Source organism: Oncorhynchus mykiss, chromosome 22 (assembly GCF_057628025.1).
Source record: "Oncorhynchus mykiss isolate SJ-2025 chromosome 22, ASM5762802v1, whole genome shotgun sequence".
Taxonomy (NCBI): Eukaryota; Metazoa; Chordata; class Actinopteri; order Salmoniformes; family Salmonidae; genus Oncorhynchus; species Oncorhynchus mykiss.
The window spans coordinates 20,536,359-20,561,573 of record NC_143043.1 but is presented as its reverse complement, the minus strand read 5'-3'; the positions used below and the strand labels follow the sequence as shown (position 1 = coordinate 20,561,573).

Below are 25,215 nucleotides of genomic sequence, written 5' to 3'. Positions count from 1 at the left end.
CATCACTTGCTACATTGTCCCCCCCATTTCCAAATTCCCATTTCTGACCACTGAGCCAAAACATGTGCTTCATTAAAGAGCTCACTATTATTAGAATTGTCACTGTTAGCCCCAGTTAAGTTACATGGACATGGCAAACAAGACTGTTTTCGAGGGCAAAACGCTTAGTCTATTACATTGTCTATAACAACAACAACAAAAAACACATTGCCATGCTCAATGGACATTCTTTACTGAAATAGGGTTTTAGTCCGGGAAACCGGCCCGCAGAGTTCAGTGGTATATCTGCCTGACTGCAGAATCTAATACACACCTCTCAGCTCAATAGGCTGACTAATATGCCAACAGCATTGATAAGAGGCATGAGTCATGTCCGAACGCTACCATCATCAACAGTTCACACCCAGTGCATAATAGGACAGAGTTCACAGAGTCAACAGAAAGCTCTGGGTCAAAGTTGACAATAGGTAGAGATCTAGGATCAGTTTCTAACCTTAACCATGAGATGGGAAATGCAAAACTGACCCAGGATCAACATCTAGGGGCAACTCTACCCTACTCGCCAGGGGTGGAAGTAGATTTGATTTCTTACCGCTACGGGACCTACTACATTTTTTTATGGGTCTCATATATATAGATATAGAATCCCTATTAATTTAATATGATCTCTGTCGGCCCAGTAAAGGTATGCCATGGAACTTTCATCATGTATTACATTTTTACCATGGCATAAACACAACCAGTCTTGATGTTTTCATCCGATTGTCAAACAATCATCCAAACAGTGCACTGTGCACCCGCAATTTGATGAATGGAAAGAGACATCGGTTACCTGAACTCGTAAAGAGATTTCGCCGATTCTCATATAGGCCCACTGCACTTGTAGTCCACTGCTGTAAGTGCACATCTGGTTCTCGGCCACTTATATCCGACTTGGCAAAATGTTTGTGTTCTCGTCGAACCACAATGCAATTTGGAGTATCAAGTCAATTCGGTCATTTTCATGCAGCTGACCTTCAGCAGGCTAATGTTAAACTATGGTGCAATTGCCTATAGTTATCTTTGCATTTTGTTTTAATTACTGTGATAGGCTCACGTTTTACCGGGAAGCTGTACCGGACCCGGCTTACTTTACCCCTGCCCCATTGGCCCTGAGAGCAGAGGTAACTCTGCAACGTACATGGTTGGCCATCTGGTCAGAGGTAACTCTGCAACGTACATGGTTGGCCATCTGGTCAGAGGTAACTCTGCAACGTACATGGTTGGCCATCTGGTCAGAGGTAACTCTGAGGTAACTCCTGAATGGCTATCTGGTAAGGGGTAACTCTGTGAGCTGCATGGTTGGCCATCTGGTCCCAGCTGTAAAATTCATGAGTGCAAGTGGGGCTCAGACAGCCTGGGCCTCTCCTCTTCCTGTCTATGTATGTCATGTACGTTTACTCTCAACAGGCAGGCAGGCCATGCAGGCCACAGCACCACCTCAGTGTCTGTCCTTATAGGATCCAGCCTGAAGTTTCCCCTGGGTACAGATCTAGGATCAGCGTCCTCTCCCCCCAATCCTAACCTTAACCATTAGTGGGGGAAATACGAACTGACCCAGGATCAGTGTTTCACAACATGTGAATAATGCGATAATAATAAGATTCCCTCAACATATTTTATAGGAGACAGCTAGCTGCAGGATCTGTGTTTCACCCTCTCTCCTAAATCAAACAACAACCTCCCTGTGTTCCAAAGCCAACGGAACATCAGTGAACTGACCTCTCATTAAGTGGTGTCTTACATTGAAACTGTCCCCAAAGGAGTTAATTTTACAAAAACAAACAGCCTGCAGAAGAATCCCTTGTTACTATAGTGATAAATACTTGTTCGTTAATACATCCCATGGTTTTATACTGGCGAGCAGCACAACAGACCTCCACATGATTAATTCTGTCCAATTAGTAGAATAACAACTGCCAGTAACTCAGCCTAATTATCGTGGTGACCATAATAAAATATGATTGGAGCTGGACAGTTAAGGGGGATCACAGTATGCATACATAGAAGGACACAAGGCCAGATTCATGTGAAATACATTGAGGGAGACTGTTTCATGGCCATTGTAAAAGAGACTAAATAAAAACAAACATCTCATGATGGCATGCAACAGTTCCTATTTTAACCTCTCCAGCAAAGCCACCTGGAAAAATAGCAACGTGTTATGAGCCAGGGATAAGACACTGTGGTAGAACCGTGTGGGTGTCAGTGACGAATCTTCCAAAACAATAAGGGTGTGCCCTCTGTTTTCAAGAGTCACAAAAAACAAGGGCTGAATCCCACATGGCACCATATTCCCTATTTCATGCATTACTTTTTACCAGGGCCCATACAGCTCTGTTCAAAAGTAGTGCACTACATAGGGAATTAGGGTGCCATTTGAGACGGGCCCAAGGAGTAGGGGTTAAAGCATTATATTTAAACTCCACTTCATTTTTATGGCAAATAAAACCAACTTTTGTTTGAGACATTAACCCATTTGGAAAAGCCCAAAACATTGAGACCCAAGTCAAAAGCATAAATACAGGACTCTTCAAATGTGCGCTCAATCTCCATAAATAACCCACTGAGGACAACATTTGGCTCAGTGTGTTGAGATGCAGAGTGAGACAGTGAGTGAGACAGTGAGACAGTGAGTGAGTGAGTGAGTGAGTGAGACAGTGAGTGAGACAGTGAGTGAGTGAGTGAGTGAGACAGTGAGTGAGTGAGTGAGTGAGACAGTGAGTGAGTGAGTGAGTGAGACAGTGAGTGAGACAGTGAGTGAGTGAGTGAGACAGTGAGAGAGACAGTGAGACAGTGAGTGAGACAGTGAGTGAGACAGTGAGTGAGACAGTGAGAGAGACAGTGAGAGAGAGTGAGTGAGACAGTGAGTGAGTGAGTGAGTGAGACAGTGAGAGAGACAGTGAGTGAGACAGTGAGTGAGTGAGCCAGTGAGTGATTGAGTGAGTGAATGAGTGAGAACCCAGTCTGGGTCAAAATAGCGTGGATGTCAGAGCCGTGCCGACTAAGGGGAACAGGAAATTGTAAAGTGTCTGAGTTTCCAGGGCTGTGGCGGAACCCATCCAAGACTAACGTTTCGTCATCATAGGGCCTTAATATTAAAAGGAGCTGCAACTTTTTGAATTATGTCACCTAGTCATAGGAGTTTAGGTGAAGACAGAGGAGAAACAGATACATAATTATAACCCACCAAATGATCACAGCAATGCGAGTGACATCCATGTTTCATTTGTTAATTAGCTGAATGAATGATAAACACTCCGCAAGTCAAGCTGTGATAATCAACTACTGTGCCAGTGACTATTCTGCAATATTGTTCAAAGGGAGGTCATTGCAAGCCAAGCAACTTCTCTATAGTATGATAAGAATCATCAGTGCGAACATTCACAATAAATAATCATAAGAGCAATGCTCAACATCTCCATGTTCCATGTGCAACGTTTTGACAATGAGTTCTAAAAGTTAAGTAAATCAAGGTCTTCTGAATGCAAATAGCACCCTATTTCCTAAGGGAACTGGTTAAAAGTAGTGCACTGAATATGGTGTAATTTGGGACGTGGATGGAGGCTTTACGGTACAATGGAGCTGACATGGCATGAGCCCTCTGTCCCCCAGCACAGTTTTGTCCATGAAATGTCAGCAGCTGTTGGGTCTAAGCTGCAGCAAGCAGCAGATGTGGCCGGTGTCGTCTCATCTCGGTATTGTCCCAAATGGCACCCTATTCCCTATATAGTGCACTACTTTTGACCAGAGCCCCTCTGTGTAGGGAATAGGATGCCATTTGGGACGCAGCCCCTCATCTCCCCTCAACACCATCTGCACGGTATCAGGTCTCAGGTCACCTCCACCAGGGGGGGAGACGGGGCACGTTGCTAAGAGATCTCCATGTCAGCCAGAGATGCGGTCGAGCCTCTCTCAAGGTACACACGTCAAATAATGCTCAAATAATGCTCACTCGGGTCCTATTCATTAGGACACACCACCACAAAAACATTTTTGCAACGGAAGAGTCAATGACGGTATAGTGGGTGGACTGGCGGCCATTGCGAATGAACCCATAGGATCAAAGCAGAAAGTAAAGTATGTGGTGTGATTTGTTGATTCAACAAGAGATACTTTTGAGGAGATGGGGAAACTCCATTAGAATTGTCACGACTTCCGTTCCTCTCCCTGTTCGGGCGGTGTGCGGCAGTCAACATCGCCGGCCTACTAGCCATCACCGATCCATGTTTCCTTTTCCGTTTGTTTTGTATTTGGTTCATTCACACCGGGTTTATCTTTGCTTTAATTTCTGTGTGTATATTTACCCCTGTTTCCCCGCTTAGGTTTGTCCGGGATTATTTTCTTGTTGCTTGTGGAGGCTTTCCTCAGTGTATTTCGCGTGTGGTTATTTTAGTAAGGTGCGTTGTGTTTTTGCTCGTTACGGGAGTACTGTTAGTTACCAATGCCTTGGACGTTGCTTTTGGGTATTGTACTGTACCGTGTTTTTGGACATGCCCTGATTAAAATATATACGCTACACTGACATCTCTGCTCTCCTGGTTTGACTCCTCAGCTACCTTCAGTGCGTAAACGCAACAGGAATCTTATTAATGCCCATTGTGTTCGTTGCCCATGAGTAATCAATGGGCCGCCTAGTGCATTCTGGAAAGTTATAAAAATACTGTCAAATCACCCAGTTTACTATTCCCAAGTACTCCCACAAAATATTGACATTTGTGATTGTTATTTTCAAGGCATGAAATGATTGTTATTTTAAAATAACAATCTCTTTTGGGGCTTAGTTGTTCTGGTCCCCCGACCATCCACGACGTCATAAATCGGCATGCGGTGCGGCTTCCCGAGTGGCGCAGCGGTCTAAGGCACTGCATCGCATTGCTAGTGGCGTCACTACAGATCCTGGTTCGATCCCGGGCTGTGTCGCAGCCGGCAGCATCCGGGAGACCCATGAGGGGGCGCACAATTGGCCCAGCGTCGTCCGAGTTAGGGAAGGGTTTGGCCGGCCGGGATGTCCTTGTCCCATCGCACTCTAGCGACTCCTGTAGTGGGCTGGGCGCATGCACGCTGACATAGTCGCCAGTTGGACGGTGTTTCCTCCGACACATTGGTGCGGCTGGCTTCCGGGTTAAGCGAGCAGTGTGTCAAGAAGCAATGCGGCTTGGCAGGGTCGTGTTTTTCAGACGACGCATGGCTCTCGACCTTCGCCTCTCCCGAGTCCATCACGAAATTGGGGAGAAAACGGGGTAAAAAAATACCTATCCCTGGTTTCCAGTACATTTTTGCTCAGTATACTTGGGGGGCCAAATAAAATCACTCGCGGGCCATAGTATGACCTAATTTTGAATGCCAGACAAGCCTTCCTTGTGTTTCAGTCATAAAGACATTCCCGTCTGCTGCATACTCATCTCAACACAGCCTCCATCCTCATTCTCTTAGACTATATGAACACAGATCTGGGTTAAAATGCTATTTGCATTAAATCTGGAGCGTTTGCTTTAGCCTGCCTGGAATTCCAGGTGTTTACACTAGGAACTTTTCAATCGGTTCCATTGCAACAGGCAAGCTTAATCAAGCACAGATACAGGATTTGAAATGATTTTTTAAAGTATTTGAACCCAGGTCTGCGCATACACTCAGTAAAAAAGTAGACAAGACAAGCCACTAATCTACTGCAACCATGTCTTTAGCCAGAGCCAAACATATCCTATAATTCAATATTTTGATCAGTTTCAAGAATTAAACTTTCCCTGACCAAGATGGATGTTTTTTTTTTGTCATGTTGCTAGGCTGCCAATATCCATAATTCTATGTTCAGAACTGCACAGTGAGTCAGTAAGTACTGTCTCATTGAGGCAGTTTTAATAGCCTGCTTCCTTTGTCGACTGGCCCAGCCAGCCCTCACAGTTTAACCATTAATCTGCTCTACTGCTGGGACATGAGGGAGGGAACTCCCTTTCAACACAGCAATGTGCTTCTTCTCAGTGCTCCGGGATAACATTACAGCCATCTGATGTTAGCCACATTAACACATTTCATGTGACTCCAATATGATTCCCATGAATGATATGCCTATGTGGCGAGATATACATTTTCTCTATTATGGTGAATATGTGGAGAAGCTATACATACCTGTAATGTACAGTTTGGACTCGTGTGATTCAGACAGTAGAATTACAATCTTAAAGATCCCGATCAGGCTAAACATTAAATCAATAGATTCAACTAATTCATTTGGTATGATTTAAAATTGCACAGCAGACGAGTGCCTGACAACATCTGGCAGGACTCGTAGCCGAGACAAAACGACCCGTAGCCTAGACAAAACCTTCTCTAAACGTCACAGGTCTTTAAAAGATCCAAGGTACTTCGGTAAAGAAGCTAGGGTCTATTACTTACGCGACTGCTCTCCTTGAAAAGTTTAAAGCTCATCCACTTTGGCATGGTGTCTCTTGCTCTGCTTTCACTCTCTCTGCGCTGCTGTGAGTTAAGCTCAGTTCAAGTAGCTCTGCCTTCTGATTGGTTGAGCCAGACAGGCAGGCTGTTCAGTAGTGTTTGTTATTATGACCCGTCTCTACGACTCATAGTAAGCCTGTGGAACACTGGATATCCCAAGCTGCTGTGATGATCTACACTCTGACAGTATGTGTATTAGGGAATGTGTGTGTTTGCTTGCTTGCTTGAGGGAGGGAGGGTGTGGCACCGCTAAGCCCAACTTGGCCCAAAGCCTTCAGATGGAGGGAGAGGGAAAGAGAGAGATACAGAAAGGGAGAGGGAAAGAGAGAGACAGAAAAGTAGAGAGAAAGAAAAAGAGAGAGCGAGAGAGGGAAAGATGGAGAGAGAGAGAGCGTGTGAGTGAGGGAAAGAGAACGTTAGAATAGAGAGAGAACTCTCCTCTCCCATCGGAGGAGCGCGAGGGTCGTCTTGTGACTTATGGATGCAGCGGTGGCGATGGGAGAATAGCTTCATTATATGGTGAGACAGGGTGGGGGGGGGGGGGGGGGTCAACTTTTATTAATGGAGAGAGGCACACAGCCTTGCCTTAGTGAATGAGCAGAGCACAGCAACACATCCATGAGATGTGCAGCATGAGGGACAGAGGCCAAAAACCCTTGTGAACTATGGGTCATATTCATAAGTGCATACCATAGTAAAATGTTTTGCAAAGGAAAACAAAAAACAGCCTTTCCTACTGGACAATGTTCAGGTAATTCCTTCCCAGTTTCAGCCCATTTGCTTCCATTTTGTTCCTCGTGAATAAGCACGCCCCTGTTTTACACCCAAAATAGTTACATTTTAGAAAACTGTTTTCATCATGTATCAATCTACAAGCCAACAATTTACAAAAAAGTGTTGTTGTTGGACTTAATACTCTATAATACTCCATGGAGCCATGGGTTGGGTGGATCTACAGGGGAAAGTAGACACCGCTGAAAAATACAAGTTGGAGACAGACGGCAGCAAGACAAGCCCAGGATGCAGCCTAGGCGTGCGTCCCAAATGTCAGCCTATTCCCTATGTACTGCGCTACTTTTGACCAGGGCCCATAGGGAATCCCAGAGGGCTCTGTACAAAAGTAGTGCACTATAGGGAATAGGGTGCCATTTGGATCGCAGACCAGCTCTTCCAGCTCCATGCAGGGTGAAAACAAATCCTCCCTCAGTGGAAGCCACAGCCACTGGGCCATAGCAGTGGGTGCGAGACAGGAGTCTGCATGTGTCTGTGCAGAGTGGCAAACTTTCAGCTTGGATCAGACGAAGGCATTGGAAGGGCTTGGAAAGACCTCAAAACCAAGTCTGTGGAAGAATTGACATGGCTCGGCTTGCGACATAACAACAGAGAGAAAAGAAGAAAAAACTCATGACAGTCAGTCAGTGATACTTAGCCGCTCAAATTAGTTCAGGTTTGGCGTTATGAACTGTGATTTGTACTATCCAGCCTTCCCCTACCTATTCACAACAGCATAAGCAACATCGGAATTTAGCTTATCGGTCTTGCAATAAACTATAAGGGAGCTCCAGCACTGAGCCTTCCAAGAAGAGCAACAAGACAACACTCCCACCTCAAGACTGAATGAAATAATATTGTTCTTCAGTTGAGACAACCTCCAAGACAAAAGCAGTCCTAACTGTCAGGAAGGGCTGCAAACAACAGAGGAGAGTAGAAAGTGTGTTGGGTTCCAGAGATAAAAACTAGGCAAAAAACACACGAGAAGAAGCCCAGGAAGGACACACACAAACTAACAAACACACACACACACACACGGCTGTTCCATAAACTTCCCTCACATCAGGCCCATTCATCACCAGCCCAACAAGACCATGTCACTCCATTCTAGAGCCTTGTCTGTCTGTTGTGTGTGGCAGTGTGACATTTAGCACTGGGGCAAAGCATGGCATGTGGGTGGACTGTGTGAAAAGGCCATAGGGCGTCACAAAAGCCTGGTCAGGCCTCCCTCTCTGGCTTGCATCCAAAATGGCAACATATTCCCTATTTAGTGCGATACTTTTGACCAGGGACCGCGGGGAGGGTCAAAGCGAGATCTTCCATCCAAAAGACAAGACAACAAACAGGCACGACCAGAGACAGCTTCACAACAGAACGCCTATCAGGGTCACGTTCAACAGAGTGCAATGTTGTGGAACGCTAAGATAGAAATAGGAGGTAGAACAACCATGTCTTTTTGATACACAGAACAAGGAATCATGTCAGCCCTATTTATTTCATTTCTATCCGGAACATTTGACTACTGAACGTGGCCCAGCTTAACTCACACACTAGCAAGCTGATTCAACACCTTGTGCTTGCCTTCAGCTGCACTACAGGGTCATATCACTACAGGGTCATAAAGACTGATTAAATTAAGACAGAGGAGCTGGTGTGAGATATGGCTCGGAAAGCTTACCTCAATCGAGGAATGAGAAATGTGCTGTACTCCGAATTGTCCCATTATCCCAACTGTGACACTGAGAAGATTGAATGACAGGCACTTAAAAACCCAGTCATTCAATCTTCTCTGTGTAACAGTCGGTAGTGATGGGGAAAATAAGCTTCCTGAGGCATTGAGGTTTTCCAGTCAATTGTGTCAGAAATGGGTTCATTTACTCAAGGCTTTGTTCAACACAGCATACACTAGTGGCAGCTGCTGGTCAAAATAATTTAGAACAGCCAAATTATTTTAGATAGACTTTTTGTCTTCTACCAAACCAAATCAGGTGGATGTTGGACGAAACAAAGCTTCGGACATCATTGATCATGTGCTTCTGATAAAAGTGATACAGGCATCGGCATACTGCTTCGAGGTAGTGACTTCGACTCATGCCTTGAAGCTCCGGTATCAAACGTAACATCACTAACAGTTGGGATAAAGGGACAATATGGTGTACAACACATTTCCCATCCCTGGATTGATGTATATTTTCCAAGCCATATCTCGCGCCAGCTCCGCAGCGTCTTAATTGAAGCAAATGGCCTGTCCGACCCTGTAGTGCTGCTGTGAGCAAGCGTAAGGCATCAGATTTGCTGGCTACTCCCACTCCAACAATACAGTGTCTTCTAGCTCAAGAGAAACCATTTAGCTGCAAAATAGTTTGAAATGAACCTTACTTTGATTTCATATGGTCCTTCATATGCTGAGTGAGGGCACATGCCTGCACAAAACCTTAACACCCTTTTCATAGCTTCACATGATTATTGTCTAACCTAGTAGCATCTACATGGGGAGTCTAATCTCTAATGCCAGGCCACAGCCCCTGCTGCAAACATTAGAGAGGCCAGGGAAACCCTGTTTGTAAATCACCTCTCCATCATGTGACCTACAGGGGGCAGAGCTAGGGAGGAGTCAATTGGCCAGACTGACCACATTGCAAATGCATGCCAGGTGTCATGATGCTACGATAAGTGTTTAACATATCAGCTAACCACATCACATGATTTAGAAATTGTATTCCCGACTGTGCAGTCGAAGACGCGGCACGCCACCATTGGTTTATGTAATGCAATGTCTGCAATGCAGAGTGCCTTCAGAAGGTATTCAAACCCCTTGACTTATAACACATTTTGTTGTGTTCTAGCCTGAATTCAAAATTCTACACACAATACCCCATAAAAAAAAAAAAAGTGAAAACATGTTTAGACATTTTTGCAAATGTACTGAAAATTAAATACATTTGTATTCACACCCCTGAGTCAATAATTTTCCAAAATGTGGAAAAAGTCAAAGAGTGTGAATACTTTCTGAAGGCACTGTAGGTGACCGATATCACTGTAACTTTTTGTTTGTTTGATGCAATACACATCCCACAATTGTGAAATATGTGTGATGGTAATATCTTGTGTAGACCTATTGGGAATAGAAGAGATGTTCCTGACGTCCTCCTACCTTATCACTGTCCACAGTGTTCTGGGAGGTCCTGGAGGCGATGGAGACGGTGTCTGGCTGGCTGCTGCCGTCACCCTGGCTGTCGACATCCTCACCAGCATCCCTGGACGCACGCGCACACACACACACACACACACACACACACACACACACACACACACACACAGAGAGAGAGTTAAAAGGGATGTGTCATCACTGTCTGTCTTGATGTTGGTTTGTTGAAGGGGATGTGTATCGTATCTTTAGCCATCCGAATTTAAACGATGGACCAAATCAAATGTAATGAGCCATACTGATCTACCAAATATGGTTATTGTTTATTTGATTATTGTTTATTCTTCCAGGTGTTGCTTATGTGGGTGCCTGCCATGGCAGAGAGATGGGCCTGCTCACCTTTTGCTGTTGTTGCGTGGCTTGGCAGGGGTTTTGGGCATGTGGATGGGCTCCTTCAGCGCCCCCTTGAGGTGGATGATCCTCTCCTGGATCACCTCCCGGATGTTCTTGATCCATTCCTGCTTTGCTTCAATGCTGGACGCCTGGGGAGGAGAGTGAGACACACCACATCATATTGAACTTTTTGGATCCTCTGGCCTCTGTCACTTGAAGTTCACGAGAAGGTGTTGGTGTACAAAGGAGAAAAACTGCACTGTAACCCTGAAGCTGTTGCTGTGTAAATGATGCCTTCTGCAAGGCATGGCCCTTACAGGCCTAGTCCTTAGGCAGACTATATTATATGTCGTCTTTAATGGCCCTCAATGTCCTGAAAAATCTTGAAGATCAGTAGAAGGCAGCTTTAAGAGACCTGGGCCCCGTATTCACAAAGCGTCTCAGAGTAGGAGTGCAGATCTAGGATCAGGTCCCCCCTGTCCGTATAATCATATTCATTATGATCTAAAAGGGAAAGCTGCCCTAAACTATCTTTAGGAATCAGTAGATGCCTTTGTGGACCTACCTTGAGGACAGTCTTGTTGTCAGATGAGGGGGTCCTTCCAGCCCACAGGGCAAACTTACAGGGGTCCCCTTCAATGTGCTCTGTCACGCCCAGTTCTGATGTCTGGAGATGGAGAACAACAAGTTCGTAAACACTGTTTTCAAATGCTTGTTATGAATTGGAACATCCCAAATCATGTGTTCAGTATTCAATTAATATAATTTAAAAACACCCCAATAGCAACGTTCCCTTTATAATGACATGGCATTTAAGAGGTACATTAAGATACGGTCATAGTAAATCCCATCCAACGTTCCTCTTTGTCCCTGTGGACTGTAGTCCTTGGATCCTGGCTGGTTGCGTGTCCCAAATGGCACCCTATTCCCTATATAGTGCACTGATTATGACCAGGGCCCATAGGGCTCTCTCCATAAAGGCAAATAGGGTGCCATGTGGAAAGCAAGCTGGAACAGCTGCTATTGGACACGCACATATGCATTCATAATTCATGCTTTAATTCGGGACTGAGACCACTCCATCTGCTCGGGGTTTCATGTATTCAACACCTGCCTCTTTGTGTTCTCCCTCCACAGCTTCCTCTAAAACACCCTGAAATACTGTAGCCTATTACACAAGCGGGCAATTAACACGTATACCGTAGTCCAGTCCTGCTTACACATAATCTACATCTTAGTCATTTAGCAGACACTCAATTGAGAGTGACTTTATTGAAATAAGAAGGCAAGAATATCTACATTTGAGCGCCGTACGAATCGTAGCCCGCAATAGCATAAATACTCTGCGCACTCATCCAACGCAGGCGCACGCGCATGCGGGCACGCGCACAGGCACACAGGCACGCGCCCACGATGGGGGCTTTACATCTCATCCAAGGCTGGATGCAGATCAAAGGGAATGGGTTGGCTAACCTCTTGGCCCACAGTGTGGAGCAAACATCTCCACTGGTTAAAAGCACCTGCCTTTCTGATCCAACTCACCAGGACTCCCCAGGACACATGCAAGGCATCACATCGTTATAGTATTATTAGGTTCACAGCTTGGCCAGCTGGATGACACAATATCTACATGAAAACACCAGCACTGTCTTGTGAAAATGCCCTTGAAAAGCTGCAACTCCAAATGGCTATACGTGACCAGTCTCATTCCTCAGATCTCAAGTCAAGTGCAGCTTCATTCCTTTCAAAGGGACCTCTGACTTGAACTTTAGCTGTAGAGCAGGTAGGAGAGGAGGGGAGAGGACGAAAGAGACAAGGAGAGGAGAGGAGAGGTGAGGTGAGGAGAGGAGAGGAGAAAAGAGGCGAGGAGAGGAGAAAAGAGGAGAAAAGAGGTGAGGAGAGGAGAGGAGAAAAGAGGTGAGGAGAAAAGAGGAGAGGAGAAAAGAGACAAGAAGAGGCAAGGAGAGGAGAGAAAAGGAGAGGAGAATACAGAAAAGAAGGACAAGGAAAGGAGAAAAAGGGTCCAGGAAAGGAGTCCAGTCCTACCAGCAGTTTGTTCTTGAAGGCATATTTGGTGCGGCCGGCCGAGTCCTTGATCTCCTTGCTGAACACCAGGGAGATCTCGAACAGGAAGAGATGGCGATCCCGGCCCTTCCGGATCAGAGACTTGGGATCCCACACCTGGAACGTGTCCTGGATGAACAGCTCTCCCTGCACGTCCAGATTCTCATCGAAACCTGTCGGAGATCACATGGCTCTTTAAATACAGCAATGCACTACGGATCGCAGAGTTGGGGCCAATTGAAGTCAAGTAAGAAGTTCAATTTAGTCATTGAAATAGAAGCACATTTTTTTTGCAATTATGGAATTTGAAATGTCCCCAACGCTGACAGAGAAACAACAACCTTACAGCTCTATACTTGCCTACTAGATAGTGTTATTCCATGCAGTGCAGGTCTTACTGTACATTTCACAATTGTCCCTTAAAGGGACAGATACAGTTAGTTAGTTTACTTCCACATGAAGTGATGGAACACCCTTTCTAAGAGAATTGGAGACGTTTTAAATAGAACGCAAGCACACAGGCCTCCCTCCTGCTGTACCTTCCAGCATGGCGACGTGCATGGCGTCGTTGGCCCTCTTGGGGACACTAAGCATCACCTCCAGGCCGTCCTTAATCTCCCCCTTCCCCTCCTCACAGCAGGTCAGCAGCTCCTGAAACATGACATTTGAACCGTTTTCATCAGTTCCAGTGCATTGATGGGGTTCCTAAGTATACAGTTCCTTGGCATGCATGTTAAACACAGGACAATCATTTCCCCAGCTGGATACTGTTTTATTAGGAACAGTCATTTGGAGAAGACACGTCTGGAAATGGTTTCAGTGCTATTTCTTATGCCAGGCACTGTAAAGGGGGATCTCTGTATGTAAGATACATGGATGGATGGAGGGAGAGATAGTGAAAGAGAGTGAGAGGAGGGAGAGAGGGAAATAGAGAGAGGGAGGCAGGGTGGGTGCATATGTAGGTGGGAGGGGGGATAGAGGGAGAGAGGGAAATAGAAAGAGGGAGGCAGGGTGGGTGCATATGTAGGTGGGAGGGAGGGATAGAGAGAGGGAAATAGAGAGAGGGAGGCAGGGTGGGTGCATATGTAGGTGGGAGGGAGGGATAGAGAGAGGTAGAGAAGTGCTCCAGAATGCTTTGATATTTCATATTTCCTGGGGGAAGTGGGATGGATAACAATGGCTCCCAGGTTTCCTCCTTGTCCCAAATGGCACCCTATTCTACTAGTCCCTATGTGCACTATATTGGCAACCTTGATAAAGATGTGCAAAAGAGACTGTTTTATTATTTAACTAGGCAAGTCAGTTAAGAACAAATTCTTATTTTCAATGACGGCCTAGGAACAGTGGGTTAACTGCCTGTTCAGGGGCAGAACGACAGATTTGTACCTTGTCAGCTCTGGGATTTGAACTTGCAACCTTTCGGTTTCTAGTCCAACTGTATAATATAAATATTATAAATAATATTACAAATAATGAGCTACACTGTATATTGTATGCTATTTATAGATTTATAGATTTTACACTAATACAATCGCTCAGAGAAAAATATTATGTTTAACAAGTAATATATTTTTCTCTCAAAAAGATAGGGGTCGAATGACTGACACCCTGGCCATAGAGGCTTTTATTCTCTATTTTGGTTAGGCCAGGGTGTGACTAGGGTGGGCATTCTATGTTCATGTTCTATGTTTTGGATTTCTTTGTTGTTTGGCCAGTGTGGTTCTCAATCAGAGGCAGCTGTCTATCGTTGTCTCTGATTGAGAACCATACTTAGGTAGCGTTTTCCCACTGGGTTGTTGTTTTCTGTTTTTGTGTCTGCACCAGACAGAACTGTTTCGGTTGTTCTCGTTGTTGTTTTGGTTACTCAGTGTTCAGTTAAATAAACAAGATGAACACTTACCACGCTGCACCTTGGTCCCCACCTTCTTCCACCAACGGCCGTTACAATGACAATATTGACACCCATGTTTAAGATACTGTAGGACCCTCCCCTGTGCGGATAACGGCACTGAGCCTTTTTCAAAAATGTTTTATGAGCTTGAGAGCAATCTTAGACCGTTCCTCCTCAGGTTTTCAATGGGTTTTAAGTCCGGAGACTGAGATGGCCATTGCAAAAATCTGATTTTGTGGTCAATTAACCATTTCTTTGTGGATTTTGATGGGCTTACTGTCATGCTGGAAGATCCACTTGTGGCCAAGTTTCAGCCTACTGGCAGAGGCAACCCAGGTTTTTGGCGAAAGTGTCCTGGTACTGGGTAATGTTCATGATGCCGTTGACCTTAACAAGGGCCCCAGGACCAGTGGAAGCAAAATAATCCCATAACATCAAGGATCCACTACCATATTTTACAGTAGGTATGAGGTTCTTTGCATCGTTCTTTGGACGCCAAACCCACCACTGGTGTGCGTGGCCAAAGAGTTCTATTTCCATTTAATCAACAAATGTAAATGCCTGAAGTTTGCTAAACGGCATTGGCACTTGGATTGTAACTGGTGCAAGGGCAGATGACATGAAAGTAAAGCTCTTTGGCCACACACACCAGTAGTGGGTTTGGTGTCGAATAGTGCTGAGTGATTAACCAAAATGTTTGTATTTTTGTTTTTTTAAACAACTAATTGATCAAAATTGATTCAATTATTTGAATTCCATTTAGTGCTCAATGTGCACCATGCACAGTTTCTCCAGAGATAAAATCAGATCAAGCCAGAACGGTGCGATGTAGTAGGGAGTTGTAGTTAAGCACAGAAAATGTGTCAATTAACTACAACAGCTAGGTTTCCATCTAATTGGTGACAGATTTTTAATTGAATATAAAAAAATCTGCATCAAGAAAATAGTAGGCATTTTTCCCACCAGTGCTATTTCCACCAAACGGACTTGTTGCTGATAAAGTTCAGTGCGTGATGACATAGTGCACACAAAATGTACTTTTTCGCTTAAAGGTGCACTATGCAGAAATCGCTCTTCCATTCCCTAGTTGCTAAAATTCAAATAGTTAGACTAATTTCAGTTAACGTAACAAAACAAGCAAGTATAGTGCAGAGAATCACTACCATTGAAATCACTGTGAAATATATTTTCCATAAACAAAAATATTGCATTTTCAGGTATTTGAAGCTGGTGAACAAAACCAAAATTAAGACACAAAAACTAAATAGAACAGATCTACCGCTTCTTAGACTTAGAATGACATCTATCACTCACATTTCTATGTGGATTTGGTCAGGTCGCCCAAAAAGTTACATACAGTGGGGCAAAAAAGTATTTAGTCAGCCACCAATTGTGCAAGTTCTCCCACTTAAAAAGATGAGGCCTGTAATTTTCATCATAGGTACACTTCAACTATGACAGACAAAATTTGAAAAAATTGTAGGATTTGGATTTGTAATGAATTTATTTGCAAATTATGATGGAAAATAAGTATTTGGTCACCTACAAACAAGCAAGATTTCTGGCTCTCACAGACCTGTAACTTCTTATTTAAGGTCAATGGCATCATGAACTTTACCCAGTTATCAACATTTTACAATGGCCATCTCGGTCTCCGGACTTGAAACTCATTGAAAACCGGTGGTTTGAATTCACAAGGGAAGTCCAGAAGAGCAGATAAAGGATATCAAGGATCTTTTTTCTAAAAACATTTTTAGAAAAAAGCTGTATTGAAAGCAGTATTGAAAACAGGGGTGCCAATCATGTTTTATTCTTATCTTGTTGAGAAAAAAAAGCAATTGTATTCATATAAAATAATACAATTTCCTTCTTTTAAAAAGAATCTTTACCAATGTCGCCAATTATTTTAGTCATGACTGTAGTGCACTACTTTTGACCAGGGCTCATAGGGCTCTAGTCAAAGGTAGTGCACTATATAGGGAATTGGGTGCCATTTGGAACAGAAATATTTTGTCCCATCATGTTCCCTACCTTGAGGAGAAGCTGATACTTAGTGATCCTCTGCACTGGCTTGATAAGGTAGGAGGAGATTGAGTTGGCCAATCCGTGTCGCTGCTGGATTTCCTGCACACAGAATTGACGACATCATGACGATTAAAGCATATTGATGTTGACATTGAGATACCCTAATGTGATGCCTATCATCATGTGTTTGTCCGAAATGGCACCCTATTCCCTATGGTCACTGTTCATATGTAGTGCACTGTAAAGGGAATAGAGTTCCATTTGGAACAGAAGTCATAAGACTGAGGATGGCTGTGCACTGTATGATTCCTGTGTTTTAGGGTTGAAATAAATGGCTAATTGGCACCACCTACAGGTATAAGAGGAAAACTCATTCACTTACATCGAAGAAGCTTCCAGCATGCTCCAATATGAGTTGGCTGGAATCTGGTTTGTTTTTACAGTAATTTACATACATGTGGAATTTATCAGCCTGCAAAACAGAATGGGAAAATTCAGTCAAATTCAAATTACTGAACATATATTTTCTTACGTGCATATATTTTTCCATATATATATATATATATATATATATATATACAGTATATCACTACAACTACGGTAAGCAACGTTCACTGCCAATGCTTAAACCAAGCAGGTTATCATGGGGCGGCAGGTAGCCTAGTGGTTAGAGCGTTGGACTAGTAACTGAAAGGTTGCAAGATCGAATCCCCGAGCCGATAAGGTAAAAATCGTTGTGGAAATCGTCGTTCTGCCCATGAACAAGTCAGTTAACCCACTGTTCCTAGGCTGTCATTGAAAATAAGAATTTGTTCTTAACTGACTTGCCTCGTTAAATAAAAAATGAATGCTACTATATGCCTGTTTATGGAAAAAAGGGCTTTATAAAATACGATTGATTGATTACAGATGTTGTATAAACTAATTGCAAGACAGTAAACAACATTCACATGAAGCCACAAGTCAGAAATGCCCTGTGGGCGATGTAAGCAAAAAACTAAACACTATGGTTGTATTCACTAGGCACGAAACAGGATGGGACTACCTGGACGTGACCAATAAGAAATACTCATTTTCGGTTTCCATTTCACAACGTTTTCCTTTGTGAGCTCTAATGAACACGACCCATTGTGTGAAAACAGGAGTCTTACCCATGTGACAAAACAATGGCCCACATCTTCAGGTAGCTGTTCATAGTTCACTAGCTCTTTGAGGAAAATGCTGCAATTAGACAGAAGAGAGAGGGTTAACCATGATAATATTCACTGCTTATCATAGAATACGTATTTCCTCAACCAAAATCACATGAAATAGAAGTGATTTGAATTGGTCTCTCATGCAATGGTTTGAACCTGAAACGCAACAACAAAGCTAACTGATATAACAAGTTGGAATCTCTTTGAAATTAAGGATGTGTCCCAGATGACACCCTGTTCCCTATATAGTGCCCTACCTTTGACCCCGACCCTGGTCAAAAGAAGTGCACTATATAGGGCATAGGGTGCCATTTGGGACGCATCCTCAATTTGAAAGAGACTCCTACCTGTTATGGAAGTCATAAATCTCCTGGATGTTGCCGAAGATGATGTGCTCCTTGTTGACGATGCCAGGCGGGATCTCCTCCACCCCACTCGTCATCTCCCACAGGTACGCCTAGACAGGACGAGGAGATGAGAAAGACGCACAGCAAATTACATCCTATCATGTCCTACAACCAATCCTCACAAAACATCTTGGGCTTGTTTTTTCATCCTGGCAACCTTTTCGAAGAAGGGTTATAACTGTAATGTGTTGAATGCACTGGCTGTTTGTTGCTCTGGATAACTAAAATGTTACTGTAATTGAAATACTTGTGTCTGTGACGACCAATGACTGTGTAGGTGGAAAAACAAAGAACAAATCTGACTTATTATATCATTAAAACACCCCAAGAACCACTTCTATGAGTCCATGCCAAGGCCAATACAACCCTGAAAAGAAGAGTTTCATTGCCAAGCGGAAATGGAAGAGGAATAAGCTTACCTCTAAACATTCATGCAAGTCCCTGACATAGGCCTTCTCAGTCTGAAGGAGTTCAGCCATTATAAACCTGGATAAATAAACATGCAATATTATCACCAACCAGTACCAGTCAAACATTCAAGGGCTTTTCTTTATTTTGACCATTTTCTACATTGTAGAATAATAGTGAAGACATCAAAACTATGAAATAACACATATGGAATCATGTAGTAACCAAAAAAAAGTGTTAAACCAATCAAAATAGATTTTAGATTCTTCAAAGGAGCCCCCCTTTGCCTTGATGACAGCTTTGCACACTCTTGGCATCCTCTCAACCAGCTTCATGAGGAAGTCACCTTTAATGCATTCAATGAACAGGTATGCCTAATTAAAAGTTAAGTTGTGGATTTTTTTTCCTTCTTAATGCGTTTGCCCCAGCCCTTCTCCTCCGATTGCTCAGTTTGGCCGGGAGGCCAGCTCTGGGAAGAGTCTTGGTGGTTCCATTTAAGAATAATGGAGGCTACGGTGTTCTTGGGGACCTTCAATGCTGCAGAAATGTTTTGGTACCCTTCCCCAGGTATGTGCCTCGACACAATCCTGTCTCAGAGCTCTACGGACTATTCCTTCAACCTCATGGCTTGGTTTTTGCTCTGACATGCACTGTCAACTGTGGGACCTTCTATAGACAGGTGTGTGCCTTTCCAAATCATGTCCAATCAAGTTGTAGAAACCTCTCAAGGATGATCAATGTAAATAGGATACACCTGAGCTCAATTTCGAGTTTCATAGCAAAAGGTCTGAATACTTATGTAAATAAGGTATTTCTGTTTTGTATTTTTTATAAATTTGCAATCATTTCTAAAAACCTGTTTTCATTTTGTCATTATAGGGTATTGTGGGTAGACTGATAAGGAAAACATTTAATTGAATCAATTTTACCATAAGGCTGTAAAGTAACAAAATGTGGAAAAAGTCAAGGGGTCTGAATGAACTGACTGAACTGTATATAAACGAGGGATACAGCAGAAAAAGTGAGTGGCGGAACGGGGATCTAACCACTTCTTCAAAGAGCATATGTGTTCTGGCGTGGGCAGACGGCAGCACTACCATTTGACCACTATACACCTTATGAAAAGCCATAGTACTACCCTAGACTTGAGTACTTCGCAACACCTGCTTCCTCCAGCGATTCTTCCCTATTTCTCTCTGTCTGCAGTGTGTACTCACTCTTTCTTCCTGGCTGACTTCCTCTTCTCCTCGTTGACCTCGTGGTTGGGGTCGCGGAGCTTCACCTCCCCAGGATCAGTCAGGCTGGCTGGGATGATGTCCAGCTCCAAGTCCTTATTATCCTACCAGAGACAGAGGGAGCTCTCAGCACACACCCCAAATGGCACCCTATTCCCTATGTAGTGCACTACTTTTGATCAGAGCCCTATGGACCCTGGTCAAAGAGGTGCCATACATAGGGAATAGGGTGCCCTTTGGGACGCATAATTAGAGTCATGTTATATTCCCTTCAGCATGGTCCTTGATGACTCAGCATTCAGCACTCTGACATCAAATAGACTTTTTGAAAAAAAAACTCTTTCAAGTAGAGGAGAAATCAATGCCTGCGTGTCGAGATGAGGACAGGGCTTCAAACTGAGATGTGTTAGGTCTTGCCCCCGGTTTTCCTCGACCCAAGGCAGTAGAGATACTAGCTATAGTAAAGGTATTGTATTGAGCTCACTGGAAGCCGTTTCTTTGTGAGACAGTCACACTTACAGTTGAAGTCGGAAGTTTACATACACTTAGGTACACCACTCCACAAATGTCTTGTTAACAAACTATAGTTTTGGCAAGTCGGTCAGGACATCTACTTTGTGCACGAAACAAGTAATTGTAAACAATTGTTTACAGACAGATTATTTCACTTATAATTCATTATATCACAATTCCAGTGGGTCAGAAGTTTACATACACTAAGATGACTGTGCCTTTAAACAGCTTGGAAAATTCCAGAAAATTATGTAATGGCTTTAGAAGCTTCTGATAGGCTAATTGACATCATTTGAGTCAATTGGAGGTGTACCTGTGGATGTATTTCAAGGCCTACCTTCAAACTCAGTGCCTCATTGCTTGACAAAAAAAATTGTAGACCACCACAAGTCTGTTTCATCCTTGGGAGCAATTTACAAATGCCTGAAGGTACCATGTTCATCTGTACAAACAATAGTACGCAAGTATAAACACCATGGGACCACGCAGCCATCATAGAGCTCAGGAAGGATAAGTGTTCTGTCTCCTAGAGATGAACGTACCTTGGTGCGAAAAGTTCTAATCAATCACAGAACAACAGCAAAGGACCTTGTGAAGATGCTGGAGGAAACAGGTACAAAAGTATCTATATCTACAGTAAAACAAGTCCTATATCGACATAACCTGAAAGGCCGCTCAGCAAGGAAGAAGCCACTGCTCCAAAACTGCCATAAAAAAACAGACTACGGTTTGCAACTGCACATGGGGACAAAGATCATAGTTTTTGGAGAAATGTCCCCTGGTCTGATGAAACAAAAATAGAACTGTTTGGCCATAATGACCATCGTTATGTTTGGAGGAAAAAGGACGAGGCTTGCAAGCCCAAGAACACCATCCCAACCGTGAAGCACAGGGGTGGCAGCATGATGTTGTGGGGTTGCTTTGCTGCAGGAGGGACTGGTGCACTTCACAAAATAGGTGGCATCATGAGGTAGGAAAATGTGTGGATATATTGAAGCAACATCGAAAAGACATCAGACAGGAAGTTAAGGCTTGGTCACAAATGGGTTTTCCAAATGGACAATGACCCCAAGCATACTTCCAAAGTTGTGGCAAAATGGCTTAAGGACAACAAAGTCAAGGTATTGGAGTGGCCATCGCAAAGCCCTGACCACAATCCCATAGAAAATTTGTAGGCTGAACTGAAAAAGCGTGTGCGAGCAAGGAGGCCTACAAACCTGACTCAGTTACACCAGCTCTGTCAGGAGGAATGGGCCAAAATTCACCCAACTTATTGTGGGAAGCTTGTGGAAGGCTACCTGTAACGTTTGATACAAGTTAAACAATTTAAAGGCAATGCTACCAAATACTAATTGAGTGTATGTAAACTTCTGACCCACGGGAATGCGATGAAAGAAATAAAAGCTGAAATAAATCATTCTCTCTACTATTATTCTAATATTTCACATTCTTAAAATAAAGTGGTGATCCTAACTGACCTAAGACAGGGAATATTTACTAGGATTAAATGTCAGGAATTGTGAAAAACTGAGTTTAAATGTAATTGGCTAAGGTGATGTAAAACTTCCGACTTCAACTGTAAGTGTATTTGCAGGACCTTTCTACTGGGGAGGTGACCTCTAAGGGAGTCATAACAACAGCAGCAGATGAAGGACTATCTTTACATTTAAGGGAGCACAAATTATAAATATCATATGTTGGACAACATTTGTTTCGTTTCATACGTCCTTTGAAAACACACTCATTAGCAAAAGAAAGACTAAGCCTAATTAGTTGCCAGGGACTGTTATGTTATGTTGATGAATGAGCATTCACAGCAGGTGGGTTTAGCCCTAAACTCTATAGGGGCCTTACAGGGGCCCTCCAGGGGGCCTTACCTCGGAGCTGATGCCCAGTGATTTCTCCAGGCTGGAGCGATACTTCCCCATCCGGAGGGAAAAGTCTCGGTAGCGCTTGTCCACTGTGGTGACCCACTTCTTCAGCTCAATGACGTGCACATGTCCCTTCTCGACGAAGCTGTCTGCCAACTGAATGAGGAGCTTCACCTTCTCCTTGGTTTGCTGTAGAAAGCCCACAGAGAGATGAGTGTGTGTGTGTGTGTGTGTGTGTGTGTGTGTGTGTGTGTGTGTGTGTGTGTGTGTGAACGCATAAGTGAGTTTGCATATATGTGTGTGTATTATAACGTGTGTGTGCATGTAAGCATGATTGCGTGTGAATCTTTCAATAATCTGTAGCCTCCACACTCCTCGTCAATGTCTAGGCTGAAGCTTGAGAGAGTGCAGACATCCCTCAGGAGAGATCTCCTAACACTTGTTTGCTGCCTGAACCATTGATAATGCATTCGCGGTGAAATGCATCAGCAAGTGAAATTAGGAGGTTGCAAATTGCACAGAACAAAGCAGCAAGCATTGTTTTAAGTTGGAGATATGGTTATTTTGTTGTAGTCATGCGCAATGCTCTTGGTTGGTCATCAATCAACAAGATAATTGAAAAAAACATGCTTATTTTATTTCATAATATGCACCATTTAAAACGGCCAAACTCTATTCACAACGGTATTCAGTTGGTAAGAGACAGACATTCAGTAAATACTAGGAATAGATTGTCCACCATCTATGTGTTATCCAGACAAAAAGGAGAAATAGGCAAAATAACATTTTGATTTAGAGCAATAAAGAAATTGAATAATTTAACTGAGCAAAACCAGAAACCACTCAATATATACATTTAAACAATACTTTAAAACCATTTAAATATAACACATAGAAATGTTCTGTTGGACTATAGCAGATGAAGAATCAATATCTTCTTAGACTGAGTATTTAACGGGTCAATATGTTAGTGTATCATGTCTGTTTGTAACAGTGTGTTTATATGTGAAAATGTGTTTGTATTATAAATTGTATTTTAATGTTTAAGGACTCTCGGAAGATTAGTCCAAATGAAGACTAAAAGAGAAGTGTTTAGTGTTTAGTGTAAGTGTTTAGCTAATGTGATATGCAGGTAAAGGGTCAGCAGTAAGTGAGGGAGTCAGAGCAGACTCCGAACAGTAGCTCTAGGGCTGCGTCGCAAATGGTACCCTGTTCCCTATGTAGGGCACTTCTTTTGACCAGAGCTCTGATCAAAAGTAGTGCCCTACATAGGGAATAGGGTACCATTTGGGATGCAGTCTATATCTGCTTCCCGGCACCAGCTCCATACCTTGGCGGAGACTCGGAATTCCTCATACTCCTTCAGTAGTTCCTGACTCCTCTCGCCGCTCTCTCCAGGGGAGGTGTGAGTGGAGAGGTAATACTCTCCTGTTTCCTGGATCCAGTCTAAAGCCTGTGGAGAGAGACATGGGGGGAAATTAGTGAAGTGAAGAGCTCCCTCATTCCATATTCTTCTCTTCCTCTCTGCATGTCCTCTATCTTTCAACGTTGGCTGTGCTGGCCATCGAAAGCAAATAAAACCCCCACGTATCCTGGCTGGGTCCAGTCCAGGAGGCCAGATGTTATGGACATGCAGTAAAAACACAGCACTCGGAGTGCTTGGGCTGCGTTCAGGAGAGCTCACCTGTTTGGCGCTGCGTTCAAACACCACGTACTGCTGGCACTGATCCAGGCGGCGTTTCTTCATGGTCCAAAAGTGCAGAACCCGGTTCTCCCTCTGGAGTAGCTCGTTGAGGATGGCTAAAGAGGAGAGGGAGGCCCAGTAACACAGAAAGAAGTTAGCAGATCTTCAAATCAAATCACATTTTATTGGTTGCATACATATATTTCGTATATGTTATTGCAGGTGTAGTGAAATGCTTGTGCTCCTAGCTCCAACAGTGCAGTAATAACTAACAGTGGTGAATACTCCAGAGTTTCAAACAAAACCTCACTAGTCAATATAGAAACATAAGAAACGTTAGAAGTAAGTTTAACTGAAAGTAAACTGAATGTGAAAATAAATATGTCAATTTCCTAAAGAAGAGGAGCCTGAAAAGAGTTATAAGGACTCGTGCTCAGAAGTCAATTTAGTTTGTCCAAAATGATACCTTATTATTCCATATAGTGCACTGCTTTTGGCCAGCCCTGGTTCAAAGTAGGTGTGCATTGAGTGTGGGAAATGCTCTCTACAAATTAAATATTATTACTATTAGCTGCTATGTAGGGAATAGAGTGCCATTTGGGACAAACACCGTGCTAGTCCAATAAGGCTGTTGTGACTGACCTTTAACCTGCTGCTCAGGACCTCTGGCATGGCCTGACGCACCAGGTATACCCACATTATTCCTGTGGATGTACTTCAGGAACACCTCAGCATTTCTCCTGGCCAATGTGCAAGCCTGTGGCACAAGAAAATACATTGTCGAACAGGTTCCTTGCAATGGACAATGTATCCACAACTACCATCCAAAATACAATGAGAGGTTAGGATATTGCATGTGTATCTATCAACATACTGTTCATTCGGTAAGTATTCAGACACCTTGACTTTTAAACGTTAAAGCCTTATTCTGAAATGTCCTCATCAATCTACACACAATACCCCATAATGACGAAGTGAAAACAGATATTGACATTTTTGCAAATTAAAAAATAAAAATAAATGAAAAACCTTATTTACATGAGTATTCAGACCTTTTGCTATAAGACTCCAAATTTAGCTCAGGTGCATCCTGTTTCCATTGATCAACCTTAAAATG

General features: G+C 43.4%; 1 protein-coding gene across 5 annotated transcripts in view; it reads right to left on the bottom strand.

The window, feature by feature from the left end:
• Nucleotides 1-25,215, bottom strand: part of kalrna (kalirin RhoGEF kinase a) — a 285,635-nt gene that overhangs the window by 67,965 nt on the left and 192,455 nt on the right. For all 5 annotated transcript variants that reach the window (XM_036958909.2, XM_036958910.2, XM_036958911.2 and 2 more), the window contains exons 19-33: nt 24,741-24,855; nt 24,099-24,214; nt 23,745-23,867; nt 22,421-22,603; nt 20,013-20,134; nt 18,807-18,873; nt 18,328-18,437; nt 17,936-18,005; nt 17,167-17,256; nt 16,791-16,883; nt 13,408-13,519; nt 12,851-13,041; nt 11,370-11,471; nt 10,811-10,953; nt 10,418-10,520 (exon numbers count right to left, since the gene is read on the bottom strand). In XM_036958909.2, the coding sequence (XP_036814804.2) occupies nt 10,418-10,520; nt 10,811-10,953; nt 11,370-11,471; nt 12,851-13,041; nt 13,408-13,519; nt 16,791-16,883; nt 17,167-17,256; nt 17,936-18,005; nt 18,328-18,437; nt 18,807-18,873; nt 20,013-20,134; nt 22,421-22,603; nt 23,745-23,867; nt 24,099-24,214; nt 24,741-24,855 (1,740 nt within the window). The remainder of the gene's footprint in view (nt 1-10,417; nt 10,521-10,810; nt 10,954-11,369; nt 11,472-12,850; nt 13,042-13,407; nt 13,520-16,790; nt 16,884-17,166; nt 17,257-17,935; nt 18,006-18,327; nt 18,438-18,806; nt 18,874-20,012; nt 20,135-22,420; nt 22,604-23,744; nt 23,868-24,098; nt 24,215-24,740; nt 24,856-25,215) is intronic.